This window comes from Salmo salar, chromosome ssa15 (genome assembly GCF_905237065.1).
Source record: "Salmo salar chromosome ssa15, Ssal_v3.1, whole genome shotgun sequence".
In the NCBI taxonomy this organism is placed as follows: Eukaryota; Metazoa; Chordata; class Actinopteri; order Salmoniformes; family Salmonidae; genus Salmo; species Salmo salar.
The window spans coordinates 44315447-44343137 of record NC_059456.1 but is presented as its reverse complement, the minus strand read 5'-3'; the positions used below and the strand labels follow the sequence as shown (position 1 = coordinate 44343137).

The 27691-nt window shown below is 41.1% G+C and overlaps 1 protein-coding gene across 1 annotated transcript in view; it reads right to left on the bottom strand.

The window, feature by feature from the left end:
* Positions 1–950: 950 nt before the first annotated feature.
* The window catches only part of snapc1a (small nuclear RNA activating complex, polypeptide 1a), a 38455-nt gene continuing 11714 nt past the window's right edge, over positions 951–27691 (bottom strand). Inside the window, exons 3-11 of the mRNA XM_014144677.2 lie at positions 22529–22688; positions 21660–21800; positions 18840–18944; positions 16776–16919; positions 16535–16591; positions 16173–16235; positions 15136–15277; positions 2787–2846; positions 951–1204 (exon numbers count right to left, since the gene is read on the bottom strand). Of these exons, the coding sequence (XP_014000152.1) occupies positions 1167–1204; positions 2787–2846; positions 15136–15277; positions 16173–16235; positions 16535–16591; positions 16776–16919; positions 18840–18944; positions 21660–21800; positions 22529–22688 (910 nt within the window). The 3' untranslated portion in view covers positions 951–1166. The remainder of the gene's footprint in view (positions 1205–2786; positions 2847–15135; positions 15278–16172; positions 16236–16534; positions 16592–16775; positions 16920–18839; positions 18945–21659; positions 21801–22528; positions 22689–27691) is intronic.

The following is a 27691-nucleotide window of genomic DNA, read 5'->3' as shown; positions in this document are numbered from 1 at the left end:
GAGGGAGTTTTGTGAGCCAATGTTAAATAGCATTAGTGCAATGACTGGAAGTCCATGGTATCTGCTAGCATGGTAGTAGATACTAATAGACTTAAAGTCATTGCACTAACGCTAGTTCTACAAAGCAATATGGAATTGTTTTGGTGGATGGTCGTACCATGGATCATTTAGCCATTTGATTTTGTATTTTAGGACCCCTTCAGGTATCAAAAATATTGAATTAACCTTTACTACTAAAGCCCATAGAAACGCATTGAATAACATTGGTGATAAATGGCACACAAAAAAATACAAAATTAAATCGTAAGGGTTCCAGTTTTGAAATGTCTGTCCTATATATTGGAGACGTAATAATGCTAAAAAACATTTGTTAGACATATTTAACCCCTTTGTTGGCACAAAACTGCCTCTAAACATCTATTAACACGAGTCCCGTGACACTTATAGGGGTTGTAGGCCAAACCGTTTGGACGCTACAGAGAGGTTTTCTTGAGAAGACTAATTTTCAGGATGTCTCATGGTCTGACCAACACTGCTGTAGCTCAGCCACCTTTCAACGCAGATGCGTAAGGCCGACATAGGCAGATGCGATGGATTGGCACATAGCCAATGCAAAAAAACAGATCTCCATCTTAAACTGAAGGGTGGATTTTTTTACATTTTTTATTATGTTACTTAGATTGACAGTTGCATCAATAGACTTAAGGACCTTAATGCGCTGCAATTCACTATAAGTGATAGGGGAGAGTGGAGCTAAATGTAACATGGGTCAATTGTAGGGGAACTTGGGGTAAAAACACCACCTTAGCTCAAAAGTATTTTTCAGGTAGGGTGACCGACTAAAAACAAGTGGACGAGGGAACCCCACAGGATGGGCCATAACCAGTACAGTACTATTGTCAGAAGGACAAAGGATTACCGATCCATGCTTGGAAATTCAGAGAATGATGCAAATTTGGTGCCACATTTATTTGTACACAAAAACAAGTGTGCGCTATTAATTACATTTCCTGTTATATGCACAGTAATTAACGGGCTCAAGCCCTCAGACAACTTGATGAATATATTCATTATGTGGAGATTGTGTTCTCCTAATGTGTTACATTTGTCTGAAACCAGCCTCTCCGAAAGTGCAGCAGTTATTGCCCAAATCCTCTGCATTCTCTTCACCACCGGAAACTGCGTTTTCGCTTCGGTCTTTTCACTGAAACAAAAATGTAAGAGAGAGTCAAAGCAATTTAGGAGAATGGAAACCGTAGGTTTGAGTGTCTTCATTACATTGTGGTCCATTTATATGCACAAATGAGAGAATATACCATAACAACATAAAAAGAAAATGTTGTCTTTGGTATGACTCAGCTGGGGATAGGGCTGTGGCGCTCAGGTATTTGTCAGCCGGTGATTGTCAAGCAAATAACTGTCGGTCTCACAGTAATGGACTGTTAATTAACAAATACTTTTATCATCTCCTGGCTTCCACGCATAGCCTACAAGCCACTGTGATGCAGACCTTTGGAACATCTACATTTAAATGTGTTAGGCCCTGATCTGGCTATGCCATACGGCTGTGGGCTACACTAGTTAATTTAGCAGACAGGATTTGCTTAGAATTACGTGGCATTATTTTATAGTATGAAGAATACAATTGAACAAAGCAGAATAAAATGGAAAGGATTTTTTCTCCAAATTATTTGAGGGAGTGTACCAATGGACTATTCTGTGTTGAGTGGTTAACAAAGAAATAGGAATTCCTTTTTGCTTAATTTAGAGTAATTCATCTAACTTTAGTTCTACAAACGCTGGGCTTTATGTTTTGATTTTTAACACACTGTAAGGCTGCATGATATGACACGAATGATGATTGGAAAAAAGTTGCTTGAAAGGCATGAGCTCTGCTTTGTTTTTTTGTGCAGGCTGTACACATTACATCAGTCACAATTTGACAATGCCTAGAATTTCATGGTGGCATCCCTTGTGTGGCCGTAATGCACCCCCCCCCAAAAAAAAAATCCATGCCTTTTGCATCCACGGGCCGTTGTGCCCTTCTCCCCGAGTGCTGCGCGCTCCGAATCACCTCTCATAGCTCTCCATCAAAGTGATCGGGTCTTTCTCACAGGCTACAAGTGAAGACACGGGGACGGGACTGCACGCATCCTTATCTAATTCCAAGGTGCATATTGAAGATATTGGAAGAACAGTCCACATTTACTTTGTCAGCCAACAAGATGAGTAGGCCTAACGAACAGCAAAAGTCAGTCTACTATCCCACATAGTACAAAAGTCAACCTATTTTATTCTGTGCGAGAAATAAATATTCCAAAACACACCGCATTTGTCCCTCGTAGCAGTATTTTTACACCTAAGACAAATTCTGTCAGTGTTTTTTTCCCTTTTTTTGGGGAGATCACTAGTGCTATTAATTGGATGTCATTGACCCTGCCATACTGTGGAGCTCAAACTTTCATTTTCAATACACAACCTAAAAATGTATTTAAAAAAAAAATAGTCTGACATGTGAATCGTGATATTTTGACGCATGCCAGAATTTATAAACTTTACACAAGCATCAATGACATATTGCTAAGGAGAACGCTTGGTTAAGTGTAAATCCAGACTTACACTTAGTTGTTTCCTGCCCCCCCCCACCCCACTTGGCTGTCAGGTAATTGTGTGGGAGGGAACTACTTTGAAGAACACAATAAATGGACTACAAGTGTTTTTTTGTATGGATCTGCATTTAAATAATCCTCTATTCACACTGGTAAGTGGCATTGGCCTGTTCTTACATGCAGTCTTGTCCTCCTCTGCAGCACTAAGGAGCCAATATTGGATCTTCTGTTCATCCCCTAATGGAAAGGGACACAGCAGAACAAAAAGCTATTGTAAGGTTGGTGATGACCGGAGTTAATCAGTGAAATAAAGAGCATAACTTGGCTTGAGGTAAATATTAATAAATATCAGAGGAGGCTGGTTGGAGGCGCTATAGGAGGACGGGCTCATCGTAATGGGTGGAATGGAACCGTATCAAACATATGGGAAACCACTTGACTCCATGTATTCCATTATAGCCATTACTATGAGCCCGTCCTCCAATAGCTCTTCCTACCAGCCTCATCTGGTATCAACTGTCATGACGTTGGCCTGTGGGTAAGGTTTATGACCCCCCATAAATACCTTTCTCCCTTCCCCTATCTTTCTGACCCTACTGAAGGACTTGAATAGCCTGTGTTAAATATAGAGAGTCTGGGAACATCAAACAAATGGGGAAAAGGAACCATATTTTGGTAATAAAACCAGTTGGAAATATGCTTGGGAACGTAATGAGTATGGATGTCAGTTGGGTTGTCATCTGAGACATTATGACTGATGACAGGACTACATAAACTGTACCTGAGAAAGTATACACCCTCTAGTTATCAGAGTAACATGGAATTGTTATGCAATTGAAATGTTTGATATTGAAATTGTTTGTTAGGAGATTAAATGTAATTTTAGCTTCCAAATGAGAGAATTGGGTTTTCATAAGGAAAGTGCCCTGCTTGATCAGTGGCCCACCCCTGTGAAGAGACAGGGGTTATAAACGATGAAACACATCCTTCCCACAGCCTTTGACGAAAAGATAACCACATGTTCCAGTACGTGAGGTCTGCAGCCTCGACAGAAGGACACACATGTCAAGTACAGAACTAAGCCAACCTCGGCGTGAGCTTTGGTGGCGAATGGTATGAACTTTGAGCTTATTCACTACAGAAGTGATACTTCCTAGCCGTTGAGTTAGCAGCGGCCGCTGTAGACGTGGGCTAGGAAAGGACGGACGACGGATCCAGTCTAACAACCAGACGAAGATACCACCACGTATCTAATTTACCACCAGAGACATTCTTCCCGAGGACAGGAAGATCTGTTGGCCAACCCGGCCAGCATCTACAACCAATCTACCGAAGTGCAGCTCAGAGTAAATATTTATTGCATTTTCCTTTTCCAAATGGGCAGTAATTTAGAATGCATAAGATAATGTATTTACGATAGCATAGCTGCTGTTTCTTTGTTCCAAAGTCTTCCCGCTCTTTCATTCAAGCCCAACCCCCTTTCCTTTGTGTAACCAGCCATCATGTATGACATCATTTGTATTCGGTGTATTTGTAATTCTGTGTGATTAGTTTAGGTATTTAGTAAATAAATAATTAAACCCAATTTTGTATTACTGATTCAACTTGTTAGCCAGGGTTCATGAAGATAGCCAAGAATTTACAACTTTCATTATGAGACTGAAAATAAGATAAGGGTTAATATTGACCGCTATCGATGTAAAAGATTACTAAGTATTTTAAGAGTTTATTCGGAAGATAACGGCTCTATAAACGTTCTTCCGTGGTGCCCCGACTTTCTAGTTAATTACATTTACATGATTAGCTTAATCAGGTAATATTAATTACAGAGAAAGGATTTTATAGGTTAGCATGTCATATCACTTAATCCGGCATAGCCAAAGACACGACACAATCAAGTGACTTAAAAGCCTGGACAGACAGGTAAAATGCATCAACACAGTACACATTCATCTATCCCTCAAAAGTCAGCTGGCATACACTGAAACACATGGCCTTTGTGGCTTTCTTTGGCAAATTACTATGAATTGACTGACTTATTTCCTAAAACTTTTCAATATTAACTATCATATTAAGGTGTGGGGACATGCATTGTGTGACAAGAAACAACTACCAGGTCTATTACGCCGCAGCAGCAAGAATTTGTCCATCCACAATTCAACTGTGGGAACATGGCGGCTCTCAATACCAGGCAACAGAAATAGCAGACACTAGTATACGAGAGTGTTTGTGAGGAGATTACCTCTGCCCTCGACTCACAATTAAAACCTTTAACTGAAATCAAATGGTAGTGTGCACTGCTAAAATAGATACATATTCAACCAAAGTGGGAAATCTGGAGAAGACTCCATGACCTAGAAACAGCGCCAGCTAAGTCAGAAGGGATAATCAAACTCCTGAAAGAGAAAATGGAATCGTAAATTCAATGTGCGGGTCACAGGACTTGAAACTAGTGGAAGCGGGCAACACAACTTCCTTCCTGAGCAATCTTTTCTATGAGCTGGGTCCCATGCCACTCATTAACCTCTTGGGGCTAGGTGGGACGCTAGCGTGCCACCCGTGGTGCACTCCATCAACAGCAGGTGCATTTCAAGAGCGGCAAATTTGAATCCAAATAAATGTCAAAATTCAAATTTTTCAAAAATACAACTATGTTACACCATTTGAAAGATAAACATCTCCTTAATCTAACCACGTTTTACGATTTCAAAAAGGTTTTACGGCGAAAGCATAAATTTAGAGTATGTTAGGACAGTACATTTACAAGAGTTGTGTGTAATGTTTTGTCAAGTCAAAGACAGGGTCACCAAAACCATAAAACCAGCTAAAATGATACACTAACCTTTTACAATCTCCATCAGATGACACTCCTAGGACATTATGTTAGACAATGCATGCATTTTTAGTTCTATCAAGTTGATATTTATATACAAAAACAGCGTTTTACTATGGCATTGATGTTGAGGAAATCGTTTCCCTCCAATAACCGGCAGTCAAGTCAGCGTCACAAATTAAATAATTAAAATTAGAAAACATTGGTAAAATATTATATTGTCATTTAAAGAATTATAGATTTACATCTTTTGAACGCAATCAACTTGCCAGATTTAAAAATAACCTTACTGGGAAATCACACTTTGCAATAATCTGAGCACTGTGCCCAGAAAAATACGCGTTGCGATACAGACTAGACGTCATGTTGGGGAGATCTAAAATCGAAAATACTATGTAAATAATCCATTACCTTTGATTCTCTTCATCAGATGTCACTTCCAGGTATCACAGGTCCATAACGAATGTAGTTTTGTTCAAAAAAGCTCATCATTTATGTCCAAAAATCTCCGTCTCGTTAGCACATGATGTAAGCCAGCCGGACTTCTCGTCATGAACGAGGGGAAAAAAATATATTTCCGTTCGTTCAAACATGTCAAACGTTGTATAGCATAAATCATTAGGGCCTTTTTAACCAGAACATGAATAATATTCAAGGTGGACGAATGCATAGTCTTTTATAACGTATTGGAACGAGGGTACCCAACATGAAGTAGCGCGCCAGGTGTCTAATGGGACATCACCGTTCCATGGCTCTTGTTCGGTCAGATCTCCCTCCAGAAGACTCAAAACACTTTGTAAAGGCTGGTGACATCTAGTGGAAGCAATAGGAAGTGCCAAAATATTCCTAAACCCCTGTGTTTTTCAATGGGATAGGTTTAAAGTCAATACAACACATCAGGTATCCACTTCCTGTCAGAAAATGTCTCAGGGTTTTGCCTGCCAAATGAGTTCTGTTATACTCACAGACACCATTCAAACAGTTTTGGAAACTTTAGAGTGTTTTCTATCCATATATAATAAGTATATGCATATTCTAGTTACTGGGTAGGATTAGTAACCAGATTAAATCGGGTACATTTTTTTTTATCCAGACGTGCAAATGCTGCCCCCTAGACCCAACAGGTTAACATTGTGCACCACACGGATCAACTCCGCAACAGCTCTCGCTGTATGATTGTATGGATCCACAGCGTCGAAGTCAAGCGGCGAATTGTTCACCCTGCAGCGGAATCCGGGGGTCTGACCTATGCAGGGAAGAGGATCAGCATCTACCTACACCTGAGTGACAAACTGCTAAAACCGAGGGAGACCTACAACGAGGGGAGATTACAGCTACGAGATGCAGCTCCATCCACCCAGCTAAACTCATTCATTTTCCAGAACACAACACACTATTTGCACTGCCAAAGGACTTCATTGAGAAGTACATAAAACCCAATACACAAATGGACAAGCTGACAGATGGAACCCCATGACTGGCTCATTCAGGTATGCTATCCATGCAGCATAGCCTATTGCTATGATGCTGCCCTCAGCATAAGAAAAAGGAGCACACCCCTCATGTTTGGGTACAAAGAACAATATTACTATTATTGCTGAGCATTGAACTTGTTGTAATTATATTGCCCATGTACGGTCCCGTTATATCTAGCCTAGCTGTAGAAGAACGCACATCTGCACAGTTTCACTGTCGTTTAATGACATGTGCCACTCACCCTGACAACCCATTAGTCCGTAAAGCAGCACACTGTCGTAAACCATAACGTACAGTATGACGTACAGCACGTCGTACCATACATAACACCCGTGTGCTCTGTTGGTAGAGCATGGTGTTTGCAACGCCAGGGTTGTGGGTTTGTTTCCCACGGGGGACCAGTACAGGGGGAAAAAAACCATGAAATATATGCATTCACTACTGTATGTCGCTCTGGATAAGAGCGTCTGCTAAATGACTAAAATGTAAATGTATGTTCCAGAACATTTACACAGGTGATGACACCATGTCAATTAATGAACAATATATGGATCCTACTGCTATACTTTTTAAAAAATGTTAAGGGATTAAGCTTTCATATGTCATATCTAAGTTATTTTATTTTCATCATTACCCACCCTTACTCATGAAGTCTACAATTAAGTTGGCAAAGGTCTGAATTGGTTACTTATTTTGTTTAGTATCCTTTGGGGTTGATAAGCCCATGGATGTAAAATAAAAAGCAGGACCCACAGGGAAACCCACCCATTGGTCACTCCCTAACCAAAAGAAGCTACTGCTGCTACTACTTACATTTTAGAAAAACAATGGCAACACTAGCTATTCTCTTCTGGAATTTCAAAGGCCTTAATATTCCTATCAAGTGTTCAAGCAGTCTTGACATTCTAGCAAGAAACACACCTGCTCCAAAAGAGACCGAATAGAGAACCATTTGTACAAACAAAACTAAAACGTGGAATCACAATGATACATAAATTCACTATCCTTGGTAAAGGCAAAGACCAAGATTGCATAATCACTTTCCTTAAATGTACCCATAATGGAAATAAAAGTTGCCTTTATTAATGAGTATGCTCCAAATTCATAATGATCCTCTGAACAGCATAATTGTTAGAATTAACTGAACTGGTTATTGGGACAGACATGAATGCCATTCAGGACAAATCTAATAAGACCAACAATTCACAGGCAACCAAGGCTCTCCAACATATACTATCTGATTACAACCTCATTGACGCCTGGCGAGCTCATGACCCTAAAAGAGTACACTTTCTCTTCAAACAGGCACAAAACATTCTCCCGAATCAATTTCGTACTAGAAACATCCCTTTTTCAGGCGCTGGTCTTTCAAAGATAATTCGTAAAAATCCAAATACTTCAGATCTTCATTGTAAAGGGTTTAAACACGGTTTCCCATGATTGTTCAATGAACCATAAACAATTAATGAACATGCACTTGTGGAAAAGTCGTTAAGACACCAACAGCTTACAGACAGTCGGCAATTAAGGTCATAGTTAAGAAAACTTAAGACACTAAAGAGGCCATTCTACTGATTCCGATAAATACCAAAAGAAAGATACTCAGGGTCCCTGCTCATCCGTGTGAACGTGCCTTAGGCATGCTGCAAAGAGGCATGAGGACTGCAGATGTGGCCAGGGCAATAAATTGCAATGTCCGTACTGTGAGACGCCTAAGACAGCACTACAGGGAGACAGGATGGAAAGCTGATCGTCCTCGCAGTGGCAGACCACGTGTAACGACACCTGCACAGGATAGGTACATCCGAACTTCACACCTGCGGGACAGGTACAGGATGGCAACAACTGCAGTTACACCAGGAACGCACAATCCATCCATCAGTGCTCAGACTGTCCGCAATAGGCTGAGAGAGGCTGGACTGAGGGCTTGTAGGCCTGTTGTAAGGCAGGTCCTCACCAGATATCACAAACCCACCGTCGCTGGACCAGACAGGACTGGCAAAAGTGCTCTTCACTGACGAGTTGCGGTTTTGTCTCACCAGGGGTGATGGTCGGATTCACGTTTATCGTCGAAGGAATGAGCGTTACACCAAGGCCTGTACACTGGAGCGGGATCGATTTGGAGGGGGAGGGTCCGTCGTGTTCTGGGGCGGTGTGTCACAGCATCATCAGACTGAGCTTGTCGTCATTGCAGGCAATATCAACGCTGTGCGTTACAGGGAAGACATCCTCCTCCCTCATGTGGTTCCCTTCCTGCAGGCTCATCCTGACATGAGCCTCCATGACAATGCCACCAGCCATATTGCTCGTTCTGTGTGTGATTTCCTGCAAGACAGTAATGTCAGTGTTCTGCCATGGCCAGCGAAGAGCACGGATCTCAATCCCATTGAGCCCGTCTGGGATCTGTTGGATCGGAGGGTGAGGGCTAGGGCCATTCCCCCCAGAAATGTCCGGGAACTTGCAGGTGCCTTGGTGGAAGAGTAGGGTAACATCTCACAGCAAGAACTGGCAAATCTGGTGCAGTCCATGAGGAGATGCACTGCAGTACTTAATGCAGCTGATGGCCACACACTGACTGTTATTTTAGATTTTGATCCCCCCTTTGTTCAGGGACATATTATTCAATTTCTGTAAGTCACATGTCTGTGGAACGTGTTCAGTTTATGTCTCAGTTGTTGAATCATGTTCATACATGTTAAGTTTGCTGAAAATAAAACGCAGTTGACTGAGAGGATGTTTATTTTTTTGCTGATTTTAAGCAGTTTTTTTGGGCAGAAATGCTCTGGAGAATGTGAACTCATGTGCCTTAATAACATAACTTGTATTCCATCTGTAAATGTGAATAGAATTGTTAAATTACGAGCCTAGTTGGTTTAGCCACAGAAAAAGACAGCAACCTTCCTGCTAGCCATGATTGGCTGAGATATTGAGTGGACTGGACATGCCGAGAAAGGAGTTTTGATTGGTCTGACATGTAGCACTCTGGTCAGTATATGTAGGTAATACTGTAACGCAGCTTCTTTTTTTTTGCGATATCACATAATAGAACTGCAAAAGTATTGCTCTCCGGTGGAACTGCAGTATGATAGCTCAGGAGATTCTGGTGTTTGATTGCAAATATGCAGAGGGAGTCGAAAACACACAGAAGGCTGTTGTATAAAACTCTGGATTACATCTTCAAACTAAGGGCAACCATGGCATCCGTGACAGAGGGAGAACCGTCCATCCATGTATAAGATGGTCTAGCTAGCTACATTTTCAGATATTACACGTTTATAAATTGTCAGAAAGTATTTTGTTTCAAGTTAGTGTACGGTTAGCTAGCAAGCTAAAGTTAGACGTAGATCTGTGTAGTAATATTATTTGTATTGCTTGTTATAGCCTAAGGTTAGCTAGCATTGAACTTGGTTGGTTAATTACCTGCAGAATCATGCAGGGTAGTAACGTTATGAGTTGATATTATGGTTAATTGTTCAGCTAGCTACATGTCCAAACAAAAACTCCACTATGCAAGTAACCATTTCACTAAAATGTTGATGTCACTGCGACAACTGTCGATAGACGTAGCTGGCAAATTCACTCTGGCTATCTACTCCGATTTTAGAGCACTGTCGTCTGAGTGTGCCAGAGCGCAGAATAACTGACAAATTTGCGGACGGCCATATTCAAGTGTTGAGCGGTGTCAGTAAACGTTGGAAAAAAAGCGTAATAACTGTGCTGCTGGCAACAATTTAAAGGTCACCAACACTCTAGATAACAAAAACAGCCTAAGTGCTAGGGTGAGTAAAATGGTGAGTTCTCTCATTTGTGTCTGGAAATAGCTAGCAAGCTAACCAGCATAAGCTTGGGTGCTTGACAGCAGTTAGTTCAGAACGCTCAGATCAACCCTACTCCTCGGTCAGAGCATCCAGTGTGCTCTCTGAAAGCTCAGAGACAAAAACGGTGTTTATTTACGAACGGACAATCTGACAACGCTCTGAGTTTACAAATGCCCAGAGCACACTCTAAGCGAACTCTGGCAATCCAGAATGAATTTACAAAACAAACCATTAATATAAACCAGCCTTAAGTCTTGAAATCTTTGGTTGTTTAGTACATGTGAATCCTTAAAGAGCTGGGTGGGGCTAAAGCTTAAGAGGGTGTGAACGATGCTGAATGGTGCACCAAAACATTGAAGGGGCATTTTCTCAAAAGTGAGGTAACAAGTTAGTCAACTTTCAAAGCAGAATTATTTTCCTTTTGTTCCTCAACTGCACAATATTACAGTACCAGTCGAAAGTTTGGAAACACCCACTCATTCAAGGGTTTTTCTTTATTTTTTACTATTTTCTACATTTTAGAATAATAGAAGACATAACTATGAAATCATAAAGTAACCCAAAAGTTGTGTGTGTGTGTGTATATATGTATATAAGATTTTTCAAAGTAGCCACCCTTTGCCTTGATGACAGCTTTGCACAATCTTGGCATTCTCTCAACCAGCTTCATGAGGTAGTCACTTGGACTGCATTTCAATTAACAGGTGTGCTTTGTTGAAAGTTATTTTGTGGAATTTCTTTCCTTCTCAATGTGTTTGAGCCAATCAGTTGTCTTGTGACAAGGTAGGGGTGGTATACAGAAGATAGCCCTATCTAAAAGACCAAGTCCATATTATGGCAAGAACAGCTCAAATCAGCAAAGAGAATTGACAGTCCATCATAACTATAAAGACATGGTCAGTCAATGCCAAACATTTTAAGAACTTGGAACATTTCTTTATGTGCAGTCCCAAAAACCATCAAGCGCTATGATGAAACTAGCTCTCATAAGGACCACCACAGGAAAGGAAGACCCAGAGTTACCTCTGCTGCAGAGGATAAGTTCATTAGAGTTACCAGCCTCAGAAATTGCAGCCCAAATAAATGCTTCACCGAGTTCAAGTAACAGACATCAACTGTTCAGGAGACTGCATGAACCAGGCCTTCATTGACGAATTGCTGCAAAGAAAACACGACACTAATAAAAAGAGACTTGCTTGGGCCAAGAAACACGAGCAATGGACATTCGACTGGTGGAAATCTGTCCTTTGGTCTGATGAGTCCAAATTGGAGATTTTTGATTCCAACCGCTGTATCTTTGTAAGACGCAGAGTGGGTGAACAGATGATCTCCGCATGTGTGGTTCCCACCGTGAAGCACGGAGGAGGAAGTGCGATGGTGTGGGGGTGCTTTGCTGGTGACACGGTTGGTGATTCATTTATAATTCAAGGCACACTTAACCAGCATGGCTACCAAAGCATTCTGCAGCGGTATGCCATTCCATCGGGTTTATACTTAGTGGGACAATCATTTGTTTTTCCACAGGACAATGACCCAAAACACACCTCCAAGCTGTGTAAGGGCTATTTGACCAAAAAGGAGAGTGATGGAATGCTGCATCAGATGACCTGGCCTCCACAATCACCCGATCTCAACCCAATTGAGAATGCGGCCCAACTCATCCCAAACAGAGTCAATGAAAAGCAGCCAACAAGTGCTCAGCATGTGTGTGGGAGCTCCTTCAAGACTGTTGTTAAAGCATTACTCATGAAGCTGGTTGAGAGAATGCCAAGAGTGTGCGAAGTCGTCAAGGCAAAGGTTGGCTACTTTGAAGAATGTCAAATATATTTTGATTTGTTTAACACTTTTTTAGTTACTACATGATTCCATGTGTGTTATTTTGGGCAGCAGGTAGCCTAGTGGTTAGAGCGTCGGGCCAGTAACCCAAAAGTTGCTAGATCGAATCCCCGAACTGACAAGGTAGTTATAAACCCACTGTTCCTAGGCCGCCATTGTAAATAAGAATTTGTTCTTAACTGACTTGCCTAGTTAAATAAAAATCTTAGTTTTGATGTCTTCACTATTATTCTACAACACAAATAGGAAAATGGCACAAACAGACGGCTGCTTTGCTTCTAATCCTTAGGAAACATTGCACCATTTAGTTTTTTTTATGCATTATTTCTTACATTGTTAGCCCAGAAAATCTTGTGTTACATACAGCCAGGAAGAACTATTGGATATCAGAGCAGCGTCAACTTACCAGCACTACGACCAGGAAAATGACTTCCCTGAAGCGGATCCTTCGTTCGCGCCACCCAGGACAATTTATACTGAGGGTAATAGACAGGCTTTAAGAGATGTACAACGTGAGCTCAAAAGACAGATACTGGTGGACAAGGAGGCATATAAACAAAGGGTGGAGAGGACCCTCTCCTCAGGAAACTCAACAGATTAAATCCATGGCTAGAGCCCCCACATAGGCAAGGGAAAAAAACTATGCTGACGTAGGGAGACATGAGGGCCAGAACATTGCTAATGTTTTCTTCTCAAGACTTTGCCAGCAGAGGAGTTAATGATCAATTCTTACTCTCAACATGGTCTATAGACATCTAGAAGGTGCCAAATCCCATGTCAGGGTTCTGTTGGCTTTTCTTCTGCCTTACACACAATCCAGCCTTACATTCTGGCACAGAGACTCCTAAGGGACTTCTACTTTGATGGAGGTCTGGTTATGTGGCTGTTGGACTTCATGAGCCACAGCGGGTCAAAGTAGGTCCCCACATGTCAGACACACACCACCAACACAGGCTCTCCTCAGGGATGTGTTTTGTCCCCACTCCTGTACACCAATAGTTGTACTAGTTCCCATCCTGTCAGACACCTCGTTAAGTTCGCTGATGACACTGCCTTGATCAGCCTGTTGCATGACGAGGAACACCATGGCCCGGTCCTAAATGACTTTGTAGAGTGGTGTGACAAATCACACTTGGTCCTCAAGACCAAAGAGATGTGCATAGACTTCAGGAAGTGTACAACACCTACCTCTGCAACATCTATCAGTGGTCAGAACATAGAGATTGTAGAAGAAAACAAATATCTGGGTGTCCTCTTGGACAATAACCTTCAGTGGAGTAAATGTACAGACCTGATCTACAAAGACAGTCACTGTACTACACTAACTCTGTTTTAGAAATCTTTCATTGAGAGCATTTTAACTTTTTGTATTATTTGTTGGTTTGGCAATGCCACTGTCAGCCAGAGAAATATGCTGAGAAGGATTATCACCACAGCAACAAGGTACTTGGAGTCAAACAGAAAGGCATGTGTGAGATCTTTATGGTCAGAGCCCTTCACAAGGCTCAAATCATTTTAGACCCAAGCCACCCCCTGTACCCAGACTTTGAACTACTCCCCTCTGGGTGCAGATATAGTGCACCCCTCGGCAGGAAAAACACAACTAGACAATTTGTACCAGGTGTGATATCCCTCCTAACGACCCAGTAAGGCCAGCAGGCTAGTCTCTTTTTATTGGTATGTAACTTATGAAAGTTGTATTGTCAATCTGTTTTGTATTTAAACGCCACTTTAAACGTGTACATGACACTGCAACAATTTCCCCATGGGACAATAAAGTCAGTAAAGTAAAGAGGCCATGCCCCGACAAATTGAGGCTGATCTGAGGACAAAGGTGGATGCAATTCAATATTAGGAAGGTGTTTCTAATGTTTTGTACACTTGGATGGCCATATACACCATACAACTAGGCCTTATTGCTTAATTATATTGTAGCTTATTTTCAAAGATAGATTACTGTATTCCTAGCTCAGAACATTATTAACCCGCTCAAGAAACAAAATAATTAATCACGGTGCAATGATTTGGGGCTCCCGAGTGGCGCAGCAGTCTAAGGCACTGCATCTCAGTGCTAGAGGCGTTACTACAGACCCTGGTTCGATTCCATGTATCACAACGGCCGTGATTGGGAATCCCATAGGTCGGCACTCAAAAAGGCCCAGCGTCGTCCGGGTTAGGCCGTCATTGTAAATAAGAATTTGTTCTTAACTGACTTGCCTAGTTAAATAAAAGGTTAAATAAAAGGTTAAATAAGTGTTGTGGCAGATGCCAAGTTTACCCCATGGTTCAGGTGCCTATGAGTCTGAACATGCCCTTAAGAGTAATTCATGCACGTGAAATTAAAATAGACTAAGCGGAATCCATCCTGGTGTGACCACTTGTCTAGCTGCCTGTTAGTGGTGCAGCCATAACAGAACCTCAGTCTGACAGGCCTGAAGGTGTTCTCTTGCTTTGTGGTTAGCTTTAAAAGTTTATCCACATCACTGTTGACTTTTGAGAAATTCCCCCAAACATCTCACCCCCCCAAAAAACAGAGTTCTCATCAAACAAGACGTACACTGACCTTCCCCACAGAGGTTCTTGTAGGTTCGGGCCCTGAGTGATGGAGCCCTACTTTTGTGATATTTGGGAGCCTCTTTAATGTAGCCTGTTCCAGAAAAGGATGTGTCCATCTCCACCTGGCGATGCCGCCGTGACTTCGAGGCCTGTGGATAAACATAAAAATGATCAATCAGTTCAAAAGTATTCCATTGAATAGGACACTGAGTATATCCACTAGCCAGTAATGCAATAAATTACAAATTGATAAACCAGATGCATGTGATGCAGACAAGCAAAAATATACCACATGTAGGGCAACATTTTCCTTGTCCTTAACTCCATTAGCAAAAGCCACAGTCCCAGTTTTGTAAGCATTGCCATGCCAATCACTAAATTCATGAACAAAGGCTAATTAGCCTACTCCCCAATACACCTTCCGGTAGCTTCACCTCTGTTGTGGGAAAGTTGGCAAGGGGCACCTTTGATCAGATATATTTAAGTTGGTTCTCCAGCAGTGATCAACGACATTCAATGTGTGGTGCATTATGGGGATAAACAATAGAAATGCCTGCTTCTGATGTTTTTCAAGGTGTTCATTATTTGATGTCGAACATGGCCAAGATCTGTACAGACACCTACAGGTGAGCGGAAAATACCAAACAAGTCATTGCTCAGATTTTTTTGCTCATTGTGCGCCTTTTAGCAAGAGGAAAATGTTGCCCATCATTTTCTATTAACAAAACATGTCTTTAAACACATGCATAGCCATTATAAAGTGGTGTATGAAATAAACTATGTATTGGACAAGCAGTGTCAAACTCAATTCCTGGAGGGATGTATATCTGCTGGTTTGTGATTTTCTTTCAGTTAATGTCCAATTAAGACCCAGACAACCAGGTGAGCGGAGTTCTTAACTAAACAATTACCTTAATAAAGTACAAGGGAGGAGCGAAAGGCCGCAGACACGCTGCCCTCAAAGACTGGAGTTTGACAGATATGCATTGAACACTTAACAGTGGCACATGAAATTAAGTGTGAAAAATCACTTGTTCAGCAGACCTCTGCAAGAGACCCGTATGATTTTGTCTTGATGGATGCCAGAAGCTGTGCCCTATTGGAAGACTGGACAAAAAAAGAGAGCTTATTCAGGAAAGGATAAGACCTTCAATGCTTGCAATGTCACCATCTGGCCAACTGTGGTACTCACCAGTGTTGACAAAACCATTGCACACTCCCAAAGGGTTTTTTAGTTTGTTAGTCAATGTACTATATTCTAGCAATGTTAGTACAGTAACAAAACAAGCAGTGCTGTGCAGAAGGCTTTCTAGCATTTAACGGTCTATGTCAAGTTCCCAAATAGTCATAACGTTATTTCATTACAGTTAAAAAAAAAAAAAGAGGCTAACTATGATAAAGCTTACCTCGACCTGCTGGGCTTTTTCCTCAGCATCAACCAGGTGGTCTGCATCGCCACGGTTCTAAGCACAACAAAAAGCCTAGTTTAAAAATCACACCTAATTTCTGGGCTCAAATATTTCTTTAGAGTAGAAATGTACATTTGATGAATTGCCAACGAAAATGTTTATAGTGCAAAAGTGACAATTAAACACTGCTGCATTGAAATATAGCTTTCTCGCAGCGACTATAAGAATAGAGGCTCACCTCATGCCTGTCCTGCCAGTGGAGGAACTCAAGCACACAGCTGTGCAAGCGGGCCGGCAGGTCCTGTTGGGTCACCGCAATGGATGACCTCTCCAAGACAGACGCCTTCAGCCGCTCATAGTGACCCTGAATGTTAGCCACCTCCTATGTGCAATGCAAACAAAACACACTTGCCAGACAACAAAACAGTCAGATATGCTAAATTAATCCAGAGGGACATTCAATGTGAAAATAGTTTCTCGTGACAAACTGTTACATAAAACTAAATACCTACGTAAAACCATTGCAACAAGTTTTGCAGTAACATACAGTGCATTCGGAAAGTATTCAGACCTTGACTTTTCCCACATTGTTACATTAAAAGGATTAAATAGAATGTTCTCCCTCAATCTACGATACACCGTCATCGTAAATAAGAATTTGTTCTGAACTGACTTGCCTAGTTAAATACCGGTTACATTTAAAAAAATTTACAAATAAAACCAATACCCCATAATGATGAAGCAAAAACAGGTTCAGAAATGTTTGCAAATTTATTTTTTAAATACCTTCACATAGGTATTTAGACGCTATGATACTTGAAATTGAGCTCAGGTGCATCCTGTTTCCATTAATCATCCTTGAGACGTTTCTAATACTTGATTGGAGTCCACCTGTGGTAAATTCAATTGATTGGACATTATTTGAAAAGGCACACAGCTGTCTATATAAAAGGTCCCACAGTTGACCGTGCATGTCAGAGCAAAGACCAAGCCATGAGGTGGAATGAATTGTCTGTAGAGCGCCAAGACAGGATTGTGTCGAGGCACAGATCTGGGGTAGGGTACCAGAATTGAAGGTCACCAAGAATACAGTGGCCTCCATCACTCTTAAATGGAAGAAGTTTGGAACCACCAAGACACTTCCTAGAGCTGGCCGCCTGGGCAATCGGGGGAGAAGGGCCTTGGTCAAGGAAGTTTGTGTGTAGATGGGGTTTGTGTGTAGATGGATTCAATACATGTTTTTCATCAATTTTAGAATAAGGTTGTAACGTAACAATGTGAAAAAAGTCTAAGGGGTCTGTAATTTCCAAATGTACTGTAGGCATAGGTAGTTTATTCTACCCAAGCCTTTGTGTTTGAATTTTTTCCTAATTGTAGGCATCCTTTAGCACTTGATGTTGATAAAGTATTTTAAATGTTGAAATCTTGGCCAGTCGCATGTGAATTCTGTAAGAGATGGTCGAGCTAAGGCTTAAGAGGGTGTGAACGATACTAAATGGGCAAAAACAAAGAGCAGCACTGTAGCTGTTCAATGTGAAATGTTATTTTTAATATACAACTAATCTAATACTGTTAATGGTTTGCCTAATGACGGGAATCAGAGAATCCATTTAGGTAATTTGTTTAAAGTATTCTTTTCCCAACGATTAATGTAGCGCAAATGTGAAAAATCGCAGAAAAATGTTTGAATGCCCTTTTCTCCTAAATGGGATTACACTTTATCAACTTTTAAAGCAGCATTACGTCCCCCATGTTTTCTCCAACTACAGTAGATGGGGTCTCCAACCTTTTCTAGCAGGACAGCTTGTTCCAGTTCCCGCCAATATCCAGAAACTTCACACAGCCATTGTAGAGGAGTGGGACAACATTCCACAGGCCACAATCAACAGCCTGATCAACTCTATGCAAAGGAGATGCGTCATGCTGTATGACGAAATTGGTGGACACACCAGATACTGAGTGGTTTTCTAATCCACACCCCTACATTTTTTTTAAGGCATCTTAAAACCCATCGATTAGAGCCTAATTTAAATTGACTGATTTCCTTCTATGAACTCGGTGAACAAAAAACAAAAATTGTTGCATGTTTATATTTTTGTTCAGTCTATAATGCACAAAACAGCTCGACCACATTTTGACTGGATGGTATGAGACAGGCTTTAGACCCACACCCATGCCTGCATTATAGCCTACTGATGTTCAAAAAGCCTCTTCACACATTCAGTGGGAGATCTGATTCCCCAGTGTGACACGGAACCGTTTTTTTACGGCAACAAAGTTTTTAATAGAGCAAAAGCCATACTTGTAGCATATCTGTAGAGATGAGGTCCTTGACCCTTTCCGGACGGTCACGGAACTCCTCGCACACCTTGTGATGCTGGGGCTTCTTCTTCACACGGAAGGTCAACTACAGGTGGACACAGAACCGCAGTATAGGATCAATTAAAAGTGCAATCTGTTTTAATACAAGTTCAATAACTAACATTTCTGGTAAAAAAGTATTGACCCTACAAAACTAAGGGGGAGGGTCTATACACGTGTACTCTGCTGCACTGATTGGCTTAAATGGAGCCAAGTTTGGTGTGTGCGCGCAGAGACAGCGGAAGTAGGTTGTGACATGTGCGGCCGCACTCCCTGGTCTACACACCTTTGAAGTTTAGATGGGTTAAATGGAACACACTGAAATCTGGACACTGACTATGGGCCTAGAACCTTTCACATGTAGCCTAATACAATATAAACTTCTGCAGAATTAATTATTTCTTACAGTAAAATGATACATCAAATAACATTGTTTCGGGAACAGGAGTGGAGAAATATGATTTTTCAGCATCTTGAGAGAATAGGAATGTGTGGTTACGGGGGCTGCATGGTCAATCCGACATCTGCATTGGACGTGTAGAATTTACAGTGATACGGCCTCCGCAGAAGTCAGGGCACTCCTACTTCTTGCGCTACACGGAGCAGAGCTGTTGTGAAGGAAGTGAGTGTGTTTATACAGGACCTCCCGCCCCCACATAACGTCAACCAATCCTGTCAATGTGGAGCTATAAAGGAGCCCTCCGCATTGGTACATAAGCATAAATTGGCTTTTAAGGGACAGTGTATAAACTTTGTTTTCAGCAATATAAAAGCTACCAGTATTTCAACCACAAATTGGAAATGCATTCAAGACAAACTGAAACCGTTGGATCGTTTTCACAGAATTTAATTTTCTTAAAACCAGTCAAACTGATGTCATTCAGACATTTTGCATGAGAAATCTTTCAGCTGTTTGAGTTACTGCATTCTCTCCCCACTTCCTTAAACATCCTCACTCCGTGAGAGAAGCAGAAATGAAAGAGAAAACTTGAAAGCATTCCAGTGGTGTAAAGGACTTAAGTAAAAATACTTTAAAGTAGTTTTTTGGGGTATCTGTACTTTATATATTTGACTACTTTTACTTCACTACATTCCTAAAGAAAATAAATACATTTTCCTTGACAACCAAAAATACTAATTACATTTTGAATGCTTAGCAGAACAGGAAAGTGGTCCAATTCACGCACTTCTCAACTGAACATCCCTACTACCTCTGATCTGGCGGACTCACTAAACACACATGCTTCGTTTGTAAATTATGTAGGAACGTTGGTGTACCTCTGGCTAGCCGTAAAATTTAAAGGGAAAAGAAAATGGCACCATCTGGTTAGCTAAATAAGGAATTTTAAATGATTGATGCTTTTACTTTTGATACTTAAGTATATTTGAAACCAAATATTTTAGACTTTTACTTCAGTCATTTTCTATTAAGGTTTCTTTACTTCACAAGTATGACAACTGGGTACTTTTTCCACCACTGATGCATTCAGTCAATCGAGTGATTTATGACATTCTGGTGGGCAAAGCTTTATTTATTATTTTAGGGCATAAAGTAATGACAAAGAGAAGCTCCACGTATCCAATTATTGACTAACAAATAGGAAATTGCCTACCAAACGTGGAGATACGCTGAAAAATACAACTAGGCTTAATGTCAAAAAAATCGTTCCGCCGTATAGCCATGATCTCAAACATTCGCTTGCTCGAATCGGCTGCACCTGCGACAAAAAGTCAGAATCTCACCCTAATAGCTTGTTTTCCATCTAATAAACTTAGTTAATGGTGAATCAACAAAATGTCAACACGGACTCATCAAAACTGGTTGTCATGGCTTTGTCTTGTCTCTCTGCAGCAGAATTGTTTTGGCCTTCTTTGGCACTCTGGAATGGAGTGTTGCTCCCGCAGCTTATGCTCCATGCTTAAACATTATTTTGAATCATCAAAAAGGGATTTGAATTTGAGTAAAAAAAATAAAATAAAAAAAAAGTCTATAAAAAAAAATGTACTTCCAATTAAATTCCCCTCACTGTAAATTACATCAAGGAAATTCAAATTCCAGGTCAATTCATTTTAATGTCAGGTAAATTCCCCCCAACAAGAATTCAACAAAATCAATTTCAATTCAATTCACTCAAGCTGATCAGGTCACTGTTCAGACAGCCCTGCTATAATGAAAATAAATATATTTGTTGAAATTATTTAAGCCTTAGATGCACAACCTATGGAACTTACACCGTCGCAAAACATGGGCATAGGAGGCCCATATCATGATTAATATATCTGTACAAAATTGTGCAGAAACACAGACCAACATGAAGTTAATGAAAAACAAACATTTAAGCTTGCAATGTCATCAGTTGGCCAAAAACTTGACACTAATTACTCTTTTCCTATGAAGATAGATGGATGGGCTGACATCACGACAAAAATGAGGTACAAGGCTGTCATTCGGGTCGGTCAGATAGCAACATCGACTAGACTGCTGCGAGGTGAATCATAGGTGGCTTGTTTCAGCTAGTTGTATTTTGTTCTTGTTAACATCTCTTGTTTTGACCAATGATGTAAATAAACAGATGACTGACAGGGGGCACTGTTTAAGCTGCTGCACTGCCATTTTGTACTCCTACATTGGTTTAAAAAGTTTTGGAAGATATGTAGACATTAAATGGATTTCTATATTCGCTTTTGCCAAGTATGTAATATGACAAAACACCTTAAGGGATACTTTTAAATTACAATATGTAATTTGGGAGTGCCTTACCATTTGAGGCATGGCGGTGTAAAGGACAGCATTCTCAGCTATTAGCTTCCTGATAATGTAAACTGCATCATAGTGCTGTGAATTCACCGAATCCTGGTAAAACTTCTGAATTTGCTCCCAGTCCTTTAGGGCAATCCTGATCTGGGAGGGAAAACACACTTACTCATCTTGACATATTGTGCATAACTTTGTCCCCCTAATACATCTAACAAAACACTGAACAAGTTGGATACATTTCATTCAACTTATCATCCAACCACAAGAATCAAATTCAGATAGCCCAAGTTGCCCAACCGGGATACTTTTGAGTCATTTGGGGGACATAACCCAAACATAATAATAACAGCAAATTCATACGGATATACTTCATAAGCTATCGTCTGGGGGTATTTACTGTCAGGGACATGCATACATTTTCTCCTGCGCTAGTGAGAAACAAATTTCACCCATATGTATCAGATTGAATTTTCTGATGAGATACACAAATACGACATTTCAAATGGATTGACAGTGACACTTGGATCTGTAAGATTTACAGTCATTGTACAGGAAACTCAGACATTCCGAGACTAGGGCTGTCTGCAAGTTGTTGCACACTATGGGAGAATCTCAATTGCATACTCCTCACATCCTCCTCAAAACCCATTGAATGAGAAAGCCAAAAGGTGCATCCCCTGTGGCCTTCTCCAATGGGTTCAGGAGGCGGCGAGGAGTATACAATTGAGATTCTCCACAGACATTGTTCAGTACAGCATATTAGTTTAGGAAGTGGAAAAGTATATCAAGTCAATTGTTAAAGAAAAAAAATAGAACACTATTGGAATAAATGGGATTGAATAATGAGATTCAAAGTAAGTGTCTTTCAGCACCTTCTCTTTAGGGGAAGCGAGCTGTGTGTGGTATAGGCCATAGAGAAGGTACAGACCCCCCACTCTGATCTGGAAGCTATATGGGGGCAAGAAGTAGTTGAAGGCCATGTTCAGGGTTAGGTGGCAGAATTCCCTCATCTCATTACCAGCAAGTGAACCGCTAAAATGAAATGGAGATCGGAGGGAAAATTAAGAAGAGTGGGAGTTACAACAGTAGCACTGGTAATGATTAGCTAGGACAAAACAGGTGTGAGACTGGTGTATGCAATAAGCAAGAACACACCATGTATTTTAGATTATTGGAACAACTTGATTTAATGCTCTCTTGGGCGCTCGGTAAATGCCTTTAAAATCAGAACTTTCTACCAATTATTACAGATATACCTTCCAACGTGTGACATGCTGCTAAACAGGTAGTCATTTCAGTATGACTTAACGCAAACACTATGGTATCCACAGATGGTAACTGTATACACAGTATGTGTACAGTTAACAGACTAGAGGTTCAGTACTTCCCGTTAGTCAAAACAGCCACATACCAATATATGTTTACACCGCGGTGAAAGAAGTGAAATGGTTTCAAAACATACCTCAATCCAGGGATGGAATGTGTCACTGTACTCCTAATTATTCCATTGAGCAAATTGATTTAAAAATAAATAAATAAAACATGTTGGCATATGGCAGTTGACTAGAAAAGAACTGAACTTCTAGTCAAGCATGTGGGGCAACATCCAAAGCCCCTTTTCCCCGATTAGGTTTGAGTGTATTAACAATGCATCGTTCCTACAACGACTGAAGAATTCACATGCGTTTCACAAAACACTACATAGGGATAACTTTCACTAAGTGCGTAGTTGGGGCATGTGCCAGCACTGATAGGATTAAAGGAAAGACAGCGCTGCTCTCGGATCAGCTTTCTCTATTCAAATCCTACCTTAATATAATTGTTCCACAACACTGACAGATCAGTTCCTAGAGCGATATAGGCACCTACTGTACAGGCTATGGCTGCAAATATTGAGGCGGCTTATTCTAACGCTTAGGCCATAGCCTACACTATAACAGACATGGCACATCATTCCGCACGTTACCCACCATGAATGCTAAAATTAGACACTAGCCTACAATTAGCAAATTAGAAACCAAATGAACCAGAAATTGATTACAATATGATTGAAATATATAGGCTTACAGCACCTTCAGAAAGTATTAATATCCCTTAACAGTGTTACAGCCAGAATTCAAAATGGATTCAAGATACATTTCCTCACCCATCTACAAACAAAACCCCATAATGACAAAGTGAAAAAAAGTTTATTTAAAATTTAACAGTATTAACCTCATCACCTCATGTTTCAGCATGAACATGCATAGCCCCATGTCACAAGGATCTGTACACAATTCCTGGAAGCTGAAAATGTCCCAGTTCTTCCATTGCCTGCATACACACCAGTAGAGTTGCAAAGGTTAGGACACTTTCCGGTAAATTTCTGGAATTTTCCAGAAGTTTTACATGGGAAGGTAAGCCCGGGAATTTGGGAAATTTTGCTTAAATTCAGCAAAAGTTAGCTTATAACAGTGAACCTTTTTTTGTGGGATACACAAGGCAATTCTAGGTCTTAGGGATAGTTTAACCAAAATTCAACAGAATTGCAACCCTCTGTATGCACAGTGCATTCTTCCATCACATGTACAGTGCACGCTTCCATCACACGTACAGCTGATTCTCAAGATCTTGCACACTAATGAGATGCTATTGAACCCACACTACTACATTGTCTGAGCCAAGGTCTACATGCTTTCTGGTAAGTTCTGAACACTGGGTGGGGGTGAAAATATTTTATAAAAATGGCATAACAAAAATAATGTAACTAAACTCATCAAAAAGAAACATCCCTTTCTCAGGACCCTGTCTTTCAAATATAATTCGTAAAAATCCAAATAACTTCACAGCTCTTTGGATCGTTGTAAAGGGTTTAAACACCATTTCCCATGATTGTTCAATGAACCATAAACAATTAACATGCACCTGTGGAACGGTCATTAAGACAACAGCTTACAGACGGTAGGCAATTAAGGTCACAGTTATGAAAACTTAGGACACTTAAAAAAAAGAAAAGAGGCCTTTCTACAGCCTGGGGAAGAAAAAAATAAAATTAAAATAAATAAAAAAACAGGGTCCCTGCTCATCTGCGTGAACGTGCCTTAGGCATGCTGCAAGGAGGCATGAGGACTGCAGATGTGGCCAGGGCAATAAATTGCAATGTCCGTACTGTGAGACGCCTAAGTCCTCGCAGTGGCAGACCACGTGTAACACCTGCACAGGATCGGTACATCACACCTGCGGGACAAGTACAGGATGGCAACAACAACTGCCCGAGTTACACCAGGAACGCACAATCCCTCCATCAGTGCTCAGACTGTCCGCAATAGGCTGGACTGAGAGCTTGTAGGCCTGTTGTAAGGCAGGTCCTCACCAGACATCAACAGCAACAATGTTGCCTATGGACACAAACCCACCGTCGCTGGACCAGACAAGACTGGCAAAAAGTGCTCTTCCCTGCCGAGTCGCGGTTTTGTATCACCAGGGGTGATGGTCGGATTCACATTTATCTGATGCAGTCCATGAGGAGATGCACTGCAGTACTTAATGCAGCTGATGGCCACACCAGATACTGTTACTTTTATGTTTGACCCCCCACAGCATCTTCTAAATCAAAGAGGAATAGGCAAAACATGAATGTTACCTACATGGAGTAGCTAAGAGAAAACATTTAATGTAGCCAAAGATCATAGGGACCCCTAGGAAACACTGCCCAACACTGGTTCCTACCCTGTCACAATAACTCCTCACAGGCATTTTCACTGGTTGTCAAAACACTTTATTCAAAGTGCCCACTATCTTCTAACAATAGAAAAATAATTATTTTTCCATAACTCCAACAGTTCACCGAAGAGTTGATCTAAAAATCGCAAGTCAAATCACATTTTCAACATTTGGTTAAAAATAAGGCCTAGATGTTTTAACCACATTGTGCAGCCCTATGTGGCAGAGTGGAAATTCGCAAATGAATGCAGGAAATGCAGAATATTATTTTGGGTTGAAATTTAATTGGACAGTATGTAATTAGAATGGAAGATGGCCCTATTTGGTAAAAGACCAAGTCCATGTTATGGCAAGAACAGCTAAAATAAGCAGAGATACAGTCCATTACTTTAAGACATGAAGGTCAGTCAATGCGGAACACTAAGAACTTTGAAAGTTTCTTCAAGTGCAGTCGAAAAAAAAAAACAAAGCGCTATGATGGCTGCTTTTCCTTCCCTCTGCGGACCAACTCATCCCAAACCGTCTCAATTGGGTTGAGGTCAGGTGATTGTGGAGGCCAGGTCATCTGATGCAGCACTCCATCACTCTCCTTCTTGGTCAAATAGCCCTTACACAGCCTGGAGGTGTGTTTTGGGTGTTTGTCCTGTAGAAAAACAAATGCTAGTGGGACTAAGCACAAACCAGATGGGATGGTTTATCGCTGCAGAATGCTGTGGTAGACATGCTGGTTAAGTGTGCCTTGAATTCTAAATAAATCACAGACAGTGTCACCAGCAAAGCACCACCACACTTCCTCCATGCTTCACGGTGGGAACTACACATGTGGAGATCTGTTCACCTACTCTGCGTCTCACAAAGACACGGCGGTTGGAACCAAAAATGTCTAATTTGGACTCACAAAGGACACATTTTCACCAGTCTAATGACCATTGCTCGTGTTTCTTGGCCCAAGCAAGACTTATTATTGGTGTCCTTTAGTCGTGGTTTCTTTGCAGAAATTCGACCATCAAGGCCTGAGTCACGCAATCTCCTCTGAACAGTTGATGTTGAGAGGTGTCTTACTTTTAACTCTGAAGCATTTATTTGGGCTGCAATCTGAGGTGCAGTTACCTCCAATGAATGTATCCTCTTCAGCAGAGGTAACTCTGCGTATCCCTTTCTTGTGGCAGTCCTCATGAGAGCCAATTTCATCACAGCGTTTGATGGTTTTTACAACTGCACTTGAACTTTCAAAGTTACTGAAATTTTCCAGATTAACACATAAAGGTCAGTCAAAGTAATGTGGTCATCTCTTTGCGTATTTGAGCAGTTCTTGCCATAAATATGGACTTGGGTCTTTTACCAAATCTTCTGTATACCACCCCTACCTTGTCACAACACGACTGAAACTAATTAAGGAAAGTAAATCCACAAATTAACAAGGCACAACTGTTAATTGAAATGCATTCTAGGCGACTACCTCATGAAGCACATTGAAAGTATGCCAAGAATGCAAAGCTGTCATCAAGCCAAAGGGTAGCTACTTGAAGAATCTCAATTATAAAATATATTTTGATTTCTTTAACACTTTATTGGTTACTACATGATTCCTTGTGTCATTTCATAGTTTGTTGAATAATAGTGGAGACACTGTAGAAAACACTTGACTGGTACTGTAAGTATTCAAACCCTTCACTTAGTACTTTGTTGAAGCGCCTTTGGCAGCGATTACAGCCGAGGCTTCTTGGGTATGACACCACGAGCTTGGCACACCTGTATTTGGGGATTTTCTCCCATTCTTCTCTGCAGATCCTCTCAAGCTCGGTCAGGTTGGATGGGGAGCGTTGCTGCACAGCCATTTTCAGGTCCCTCCAGCGAGTTTCGATCGTGTTCAAGTCCGACGTTCAGAGACTTGTCCCAGAGCCACTCCTGCATTGTCTTGGCTGTGTGCTTAAGGTTGTTGTCCAGTTGGAAGGTGAACCTTCGCCCCAGTCTGAGGTCCTGTGCAGGTTTTCATCAAGGATCTCTGTACTTTGCTCCGTATATCTTTCCCTAAATCCTGACTCGTCTCCCAGTCCCTGCTGCTGAAAAACATCCCCACAGGATGATGCTGCCACCACCATGCTTCACCATAGGGATGCCATAGAGATGGTGCCAGGTTTCCTCCAGACGTGAAGCTTAGCATTCAGCCCAAAGAGTTCAATCTTGGTTTCATCAGAGCAGATAATCTTGTTTCTCATTGTTTGAGAGTCTTTATGTGCCTTTTGGAAAACTACAAGCGGGCTGTCATGTGCCTTTTACTGAGGAGTGGCTTCCGTCTGGCCATTACCATAAGGCTTGATTGGTGAAGTGCT